Source organism: Gekko japonicus, unplaced genomic scaffold (assembly GCF_001447785.1).
Source record: "Gekko japonicus isolate JY-2015 unplaced genomic scaffold, Gekko_japonicus_V1.1 scaffold1082, whole genome shotgun sequence".
NCBI classification, from domain to species: domain Eukaryota; kingdom Metazoa; phylum Chordata; class Lepidosauria; order Squamata; family Gekkonidae; genus Gekko; species Gekko japonicus.
Genome location: NW_015173155.1, coordinates 275,374 through 284,016, shown reverse-complemented (window position 1 = coordinate 284,016; position 8,643 = coordinate 275,374). Strand labels below are relative to the sequence as shown.

Genomic DNA, 8,643 nt, shown 5'->3' with positions numbered 1-8,643 from the left:
ATCCCGTCACGGGGCTGGGGGGGGGGGGGGGAGAGAAGGAGAAGAAGAGATTGGATTTATACCCCACCCTTCACTACCCAAAGGTTTCTCAGAGCGGCTGACAAACTCCTTTCCCTTCCCCTCCCCACAACAGACATCCTGTGAGGTAGGTGGGGCTGAGAGAGCTCTGACAGAAACGGCTCTTTTTCAAGAACAGCTCTTATCAGAACTACGGCTTGCCCAAGGCCATCCAGCCAGGTGCAAGTGGAGGAGGAGTGGGGAATCAAACCCGGTCCTCCCAGATTAGAGGATGCCGCTGCTGACTGGGCTGGTCGATGCGGCTCCTCTCTTCCCCTGCCAGAGGGAGACTGAGAAGGGCACCGCTGGGCTTCCCTTTTGCGTAACCGAGCCTAGGACCGGGCTGGGACCGTGGTTCCAGTTCCTCCCTCCCAGACTGATCCGTGTAGTGTCTGTGGGAGGCCTGGGGTCATGTGGTGCACGAGGCTCCATGTGAGCCACGCAGTTCAGGGCTCCCCCCTCTCGCAAGGGGGAGAGCACAGCCAGCGTTTATCAGACGAAGGCCGGGGCTCCGATCCCAGGCCCAGCAGAGCAGGCTTCCTCTGTTCCTCATCGCTGCTGTCCTCCAGGAGGCGCCAGAGGGCACAGGGTAGTTGATTCCTGGCTCTCTCTCTCTCTCTTCTGCCGCCTCCCCTCCCAGGTCCTTTCACCAGCGCCTTGTCCGCTGACGCCGCCTTGGAGCAGATCAACGCCATGCGGCAGCTGCTGGCCTCCCTGAAGGAGGAGGAGAACACCCTCCGCTCCAACCTGGGGATCTTCAAAATCGACCAGCCCGCCTCCAAAGACCTCCAGAAGCTGGAGAGGGTAGGGCGGCGGTCCCTTGTCTTCCCGCTCGCCTGAGCCCCGGGCTGGACGGGAGGAACCGAACTCTGGACACGGTGAGCGGAGGTGACCCGCCCGCCCCCTCCCTTGCTTTGCAGGAGCTGGACTACATCCAGCAGGTTTGGGAGATCACCAAGGAGTGGGAGGTGCACTGGAACGAGTGGAAGACGGGCAGCTTCAAGACCCTGCAGACGGAGGTGATGGAGACCACGGCCTTCATGCTGTACCGGAAGCTGAACAAGCTCAGCAAGGAGCTGAAGGTGAGGCCGAGTGGGGCTGAGGGGAGCAGGGGGGTGGTGGCCTGCCTGCATCGTTCACCACAACGGTCCTGCAGGGGAGGTCAGGCTGAGGAAGAGAGAAGAGGCCAAGGGGCTCCCGTGGCTGAGTAGGGTTTTCCAGTAGGGCTGGCATCAAAGGGGTCTGAATCTGAATCCAGTAGGGTTGCCAACCCCCTGGGGAGGCCTGGAGTTCCGGAATTACAACTGATCTTCTGACAACAAGAGTTCAGTTTCCCCGGAGGAAAGGGCGGCTTTGGAGGACAGACTCCACAGGAAGCCATAGAATGCAGGACAAACGGAAGTCCTAGAGCCAGGGGTCATTTCGTAGAAAAAGAGGTGCAGGAACTCATTAGCATTGCTTATTTGCATATGCCACACACCCCGACAAAGGGCAGGCATGCAAGCATGCCCGGGTTCCCTGCCCGATCTTCTCCAGGTGCCCCGCAGCCGCGGGGCACCTGGAGAAGAATGGGCAGGGAACCCAGGCATGTTTAAAATGCCTTTCTTTCCCTTCCCCATCTGGAGAAGGGAAAGAAAGGCATTTAAATCCCCCCACACCTCCCCAAGTTTGTCCACAAAAGCGGAGTCGCTCAGGGAAAAAGGGGACATGTCTGGCTGGGAAGCAAAGGGCAGGCAGGCAAGCATGCCTCGGTTCCCTACTCCTGGGCTTGTTACTCCCGGAACGCCGTTCCTGCCCGTTCCCCCTCGAAATGACCCCAGCCTAGAGGGACACTGCATCCGCACTGAGCTCCCTTCACCGCCACACCGCCCCCTCCCCGGGCACTGGTCCTAACTTTCCAGGGATTTCCCACGCCAGAGGTGGCGGCCCTGTTTCCCAGCCGGATGACTCCCATCTTGGTCCAGCACTCTAACCATGATGCTGCTGCAGGGCTGGGAAGACCAGAAGGTACCAGACCAAGGTTGCACAGGGATTGTTTCTGGGCTGAGCAGAAACCCTGTTGAGCAGACGGGAAGGGCCACTCTGCAGTGTTCAGTAGAAGAGACCAGGAGCGAGAGAGAGACAGAGACAGAGAGAGAGAGAGAGAGAGACAGAGAGAGACAGAGAGAGAGAGAGAGACAGAGACAGAGAGAGACAGAGACAGAGAGAGACAGAGAGAGGGGGGGGCGTCCCCATTTAGCCACAGCAGGCGGGATCACCACCTCCATCTGGGTCACATCCTTGTCTTGAGAAAAGGAGCCATGGGCAAGGATTAGGTGGGAATTCCCTTCGCCCCCCCCCGGTTTCCCCCTCTGCCTCCAGAGGAAAGCAGTTACCTCTCAGCTCCCCCCAGTGAATCCCCTTCCCCCCCTGTTTCCCGACTTGAGGATCGGAACTGGGAGATCATCGAGACCTCCAAGCTGAAGATCGAGCAGTTCAAGCGGACGATGCCCTTGATCACCGATCTCCGCAACCCGGCCTTACGAGAAAGGTAGGCCGCTGACTCCGGATTGTTCTGGGGCAAATACCTCTGGGCAGTGCCCAGGCATGGGAACCTGTTCTTACCAGTTTGGTGTCGTGGTTAAGTGCGTGGACTCTAATCTGGGAGAACCGGCTTTGATTCCCCACTCCTCCACTTGCACCTGGCTGGACGACCTTGGGCAAGCCGTAGCTCTGATAAGAGCTCACATCTGATCCCTGTAATACTGTTGGTATGCACAAACATATAAAGATGCTTTTGCAGTGATCCCTTCATTTCATTTATCTTCAGGGCTCTAGTCGGGGGGGAGCTCTCAGGTATGGAGCTCCGGAAGAGAACCTCTAGGGGGTGGGGCGGTCACGTGGTGAAGCCCCGCCCCTTCTTTACCCCGCCCTCTGCTTCGATCCTCATTCCGTTTGGGAATGAGGATGAAGCAGGAGGGTAAGTAGCCGGGCCTTCTGACACACTTCCGGTGATGTCAGGGGGTGTGGCCTTCTGTCACTTCCGGTGATGTCAGGGGGCGTGGCATATGCAAATAAGTTATACTAATGAGTTATGCTAATGAGCTCCGGCAGCTCTTTTTCTACAACAAGACCCCTGGGTGAGGGTACTTGGAGAACAGAAGTAAATTAAATTGTCCTTACTAGCTCTAAGCTACATGTTGCCTCAGGTCAGGAAGGAGGGCTCCAGAGCAAACTAATTGATGCAGCAGCCAAATGGCTTGCTCGCAGTTTTAATGCCAGGAGTTCACAAAGTAGAATTTTTGCTCATAAGACTCCAGAGCTTAGAGGGAGCGTCAAGACTCACTAGGGCTGCCAAACCGTGGCGGGGGATCCTTGCGTCGTCACAGGATCCTTGCTGCGGGGGGACAGCGATAGGCGTTGCACCGGCGTCGCCAGGATGTGACGCTACGCGTCACTCTGACAACGGGACTCCAAACAGCCCCGTTGCCAGAGCGATGCATAGCGTCACATCCTGGCGACGCTTGTGCAACGCCTATCGCTGTCCCCCCGCGGCAGGGATCCTGTGACGATGCACGGATCCCCCGCTGCGGTTTGGCAGCCCTAAGACTTACAGAGAAACTTCAGGGAGAAAGACGACAAAGAGCAATGAACTGAAACCCTCAGCTCTCTCCCATAGCTCATCCCCAAACGATTGATTATCCAATTGGAGAATCTCAACACTGGCTAATTAAGCATTCTATCACCTTGCCCTAGCGGGGAAAACACATAGACAATTCTATTGGATCTGTAACTAGAAATGAGCATGGAAAACAAACAGGAAATACTTTCATGACGAACAGGAAGAGAACTCGCAAATATCCCAACAGATGCTCATGTCTCCTGCTAGGAGCGGAGGCAGCAGCTGGGAAGAAGAACAGGTTGAAGCTTCTCCAGCGGAGATAAGCAGTTCCCTGTGGGCTTGGCAGGGACCCTGCTCTGCTAGCTGAGGAACAGGCTCCTCAGCCATAGAAAATGAATCTTCTTGGACCTGATCAATGCTCCCTCTAATCTGTGGAGTCCTGTGAGCAAAAATTCTACTTTGTGAGCTACGGGCATTAAAGTTGTGAGCGAGTGATTGTGGGCTACTGCATAAACTAGTTTGCTCTGGAGCCCTCCTTCCTGAGCGAAGACAAAAATGTGTGAGCCGGGGGCTAAAAAAACTGTGAGCTGGCTCACACTCACTCAGCTTAGAGGGAACACTGGACCACCTGATGCGTTCAGTCCTGCGCCCAAGGCTCCCTTAGTAGGGAGAAGGGAAGAGGGCAGGCAAGCTGTTGACGGTTGCGCTGTGGTTTCCTGCAGACACTGGGATCAGGTGAAGGACCTGGTCCTGAGGACCTTTGATCAGACCGCGGAGGATTTCCGGTTGGAGAACATCGTTGAGCTGGGCCTGGATCAGCACGTGGAGAAGATCGCCGAGATCTCTGCCTCAGCCACGAAGGAGCTGGCCATCGAGCAGGTGGCGTCTGCCGGTCGGTTCTCCCGGCCCCCTCGGCCCCAGAGCTTGGGTGGGGTCCAGCCTCCTTCACCGGGCCGCGGTGGGACCAAACGTATCCCCCCCATCCAGCCTGGCTGCTTTATTTGCAGCATCATTCACGGCCTTCTCCACAAAATATGCTCAAAGGGGCTTACCACGAGATTGGCACAAAACACGAGCACACGCCAAGCCACTCGTGTCGATAATCAATCGATAACAGCGACAAAATCACTACGGCAGAGGAGTAAAATTGCGGGATAAAAGCCACAATAAAATAAACCTCTGTGGGGAGCTGTTATTGGAAGGCACGCTGGCACAGTCCCCCAGTTTCAGCCCGAATTGACTTGGGGCTGAAACAGAACACAAATCACACAGCAGAATGCCCGGGTGACCGCTGGGCGCACACTCGGGTGGCATCTGGGTTCCACTTGGGATCGAGTAGTCAGGAACGTACCGGGTTCCCCCCCCCCCAATGCACCCCTGATGTGGGGTGTCCTTCTCCTTGCAGTCTCTTGAAAATATTGCCAAGACTTGGGATGCCACCACGCTCGACATTGTGCCCTACAAGGACAAAGGGCACCATCGCATGAGGTAGGTCCAAGTCCGGGGGCCGGGTTCTGGCGTGAACACCAGGGCAATGATGGGACCCCAAAAACAGAGAACAGTTTGCTGTCCGGATGCGGTGGAGAGCCAGCGCTCTCCTTCCTTGCTCACTATTCCCGGCGGCCTGATCAGCGGACTTGGTGGAGCCATGTTTTGTTTGCCCTGAGCCTGCACTGGGGTGCCCTTAACGCCAGGGCTGGCTGGTCCCTCTCTGAAGGCGAGGAGCTGGCTCAGCCCTGCTCTCCAAGGACACTGGAAGGAAAAGAACTCTCGTCTTAAGAACGTGGGCCACCCCAGAGTGAACCAAGCCCCGTATCGGGTTGTGGCTTTTTCCAGACAATGACGGCAGGATTGTCTCTGGCAGATCTCAAAGAAGGGAATATGGAAAAGGGATGTCTAGAGGGTTAGAGGACTGTGATGTTCTTGGGACCCAATTCTCAAGACAACCCCCCCTCCCCCCGTGACTTGGTTTGCTCCAAACAATGAGCAGAGGTCCATCAGTGGCTATTGGCCACAATGTATAGGGAGGATCTCTCAGTCTGGGGTGAGTGATGCTCTGCATTCTTGGTGCTGGGGGGTGGGGCAGCAGTGGGAGGGCTTCTAGTGTCCTGGCCCCACTGCTGGACCTTCCTGATGGCCCCTGGTATTTTTGGCCACTGTGTGGCAGAGTGTTGGACTAGATAGGCCATTGGCCTGATCCAACATTGGCGTCTCTTATGTTCTTACAAGAGGGAATTGGATAAGCATATGGAGCAGAAGTCCGTCAGTGGCTCTTAGCTACAAGGTATAGATAGGGTCTCTGGGGCAAGTGATGCTCTGTATTCTTGGTGCTGGGGGGGGCAGTAAGTGTCCTGGCCCCGCTGGTGGACCTCCTGATGGCACCTGATGGTGGAAGAGCTCCATTTTACAGGCCCTGCGGAACTGTAGAAGGTCCCACAGGGTCCTGATGTCTTCTGGGAGCTCATTCCACCAAGGTGGAGCCGCTACTGAGTAGGCCCTGGCACTGGTAGAGGCCAATCTGGCGTCTTTTGGACCAGGGAGAGTCAGGCGATTTTGCGACCCTGACCTCAGTGCTCTCTGGGGGACGTGGGGAAAGGCAGTAGGCAGGCCCCTGACCCTATAGAGCTTTAAAGGTCAAAACCAGCACCTCGAAGCGAGTCTGGTATGCTATTGGCGGCCAGTGCAATGCCTTCTGTACAGGCCGGATGTGCTCTCGTATAGAGAGCCCCATCAGCAGCCTGGCTGCCGCGTTTTGCACTAGCTGCAGCTTCCGGATTTGGGCCAAGGGCAGCCCCACGTAGAGAGCGTTTGATTGGTGGGGTAGTCAGGAAGGCCTTTCCCTGTGATCTTAGTTCCGGGGTGGTTTTTGCTTCTGAGCTCTTTCTTTCTCTGCAGAGGGACGGAGGATGTCTTCCAGGCCCTGGATGACAACCAGGTGGCCTTGTCAACGATGAAGGCCTCCCGCTTTGTGAAGCCCTTTGAGAAGGAGGTGGACCGCTGGGAGCGCTGCCTCTCGCTCATCCTGGAGGTGATGTGAGGGGCGCGTGAGGGCCTCTGGTGGGGTCGAAGGCCGTAACTCTTTGGGGTGCCTGGCGGCAGGCAGCGCAACTCCCCTGGTGGCTCTGCTGGGGAGAGCGGCAGAAGGACTCTCTTGGCTTCGGAGGGGGGGAGCTTGTCTCTTGCCCCCAAGCAAGCTTTAAGCATCAGCAGATTGCAGATTATGGGGAGAGACCAGTGACAAGTGCCATTGGTTCTGTCCAGCACTTACGGGGAGCTGCCAGTGAATTCCAGATCCTACCCTTCATGCTCCTGGGGAGAGCCTCTCCTTAGCGCCAGAGGCAGGCACAATTGCATCAATATCCTCCCGTTGAGTCTCCGGATGAGGCAAATTGCCTGTCGTTCTCGGGGGGCGGCCACGGAGAATCCCGCGGTGTGGGAAACGTGGATTCTCGGAGGGATTCCCGCCCAGGGCTCCCCTGGATTCCCACCTAGAGCGGCACTCGGCCCTGCAAGTCGACAGCGCTCCCCTCCTCCCGTGCAGAGGGGGAAGCGCCTCTGGTTGGACACCCCGGTGTCAAAAGTGCCGGTGTCCCACTCTGGTACCCGGAAGGCCCCTGCCGCCTCCCCGACCTGTCTCCCGCCTCCCCTCCGCAGAACATCTTCCTGGGTGAAGACATCCGCAAGCAGCTGCCCAGCGAGTCGGCCTCCTTCGACCGCATCAACAGCAGCTGGAAGACGATCATGGACCGGTTCGTCAAGGACAACAACGCCCTGCGGGCCACCCACTTCCCAGGTTTTCCGATCTCTCCCGCTTCGGTGGGAGGAGGCCAGGGAGGGCCCTCGGGGGTGGGAGGGGAGGGGCACGCTGCTGCGGGGCAGGGGTCCCCAACCCTTTTGAGCCTCCGGGCACCTTTGGGATCCTGACACTCGGGGGTGGTGGGTGCAGCGGTGGAGCCACACGCACAGACGGAGGGAAGCGGGTAATTTTAAAAAACACTCCGGGAAAGAGAAGGGAGAGAATAAAAACCAGGGCTGTGGTGATAGCTGCCCACCACCACCACCGAGACACTTATTTTGATCTGCCCAGTCAATCAGATCTTCAGTGGCCAATCAGAAGCCCTGCTGGGCAAGAGCCCCCACCTGGCTCCTCCCACTCAAAAAAATACTAGGCGGGCACCATGTTGGGGACCCCTGCTGCAGGAGGGGAGGGGCAGGAAGGGGTTGGAAGAGGCTGGAGGCTGAACAGAGCTGAGGGATGAAAAGGAGACAGAAGAGATTGGGTTTATACCCCCCGCCCTTCACTACCCGAAGTAATCTCAGAGCGGCTTACAAACTCCTTTCCCTTCCCCTGTGAGGTGGGCGGGGCTGAGAGAGCTCTGACAGAAACTGCTCTTTTTCAAGGACAGCTCTTGTCAGAAGAACTACGGCTTGCCCCAGGTCATCCAGGAGGTGCACGTGGAGGAGTGGGGAATCCAACCCGGTTCTCCCAGATGAGAGTCCGCGGTCCTAGCCACGACACCAGACTGGCTCCCAGAGCAAAGGCCGGGGCCAAGGCCGTGGGGCCGCTCCAGACCTCCAGCCACTCTCCTCCCACAAACGCCCAGAGGAAGGCGGGCTTGCCCGGCCGGAGCGTGGGGCCCCTCGCGAGTGACCCTCGGCCCTCCCTCTCCCTTCTCAGGCCTCCTCGAGAAACTGGTGGAGATGAACGCCTCCCTGGAAGAGATCCAGAAGTCCCTCGACATGTACCTGGAGACCAAGCGCCAAGTCTTCCCCCGCTTCTACTTCCTTTCCAACGACGACCTCCTGGAGATCCTGGGCCAGTCGCGCAACCCGGAGGCCGTCCAGCCCCACCTCAAGAAGTGCTTCGACAACATCAAGTGCCTCAAGATCCAGAAGGTAGCCCACCCGGGCCCGCCTCTTCCCGCCTGCTGCGCCCCCCACCCCCCAGGCCCCCCGGGAGGCCCTCGGTTCCTACCGGCCTCCTC

The 8,643-nt window shown here is 57.8% G+C and overlaps 1 protein-coding gene across 1 annotated transcript in view; it reads left to right on the top strand.

Moving 5' to 3' along the window:
* The window catches only part of DNAH2 (dynein, axonemal, heavy chain 2), a 151,604-nt gene that overhangs the window by 84,595 nt on the left and 58,366 nt on the right, over positions 1–8,643 (top strand). The window contains 6 exon segments of the mRNA XM_015422403.1: positions 2,484–2,587; positions 4,381–4,537; positions 5,064–5,146; positions 6,554–6,686; positions 7,313–7,451; positions 8,337–8,554. Of these exon segments, the coding sequence (XP_015277889.1) occupies positions 2,484–2,587; positions 4,381–4,537; positions 5,064–5,146; positions 6,554–6,686; positions 7,313–7,451; positions 8,337–8,554 (834 nt within the window).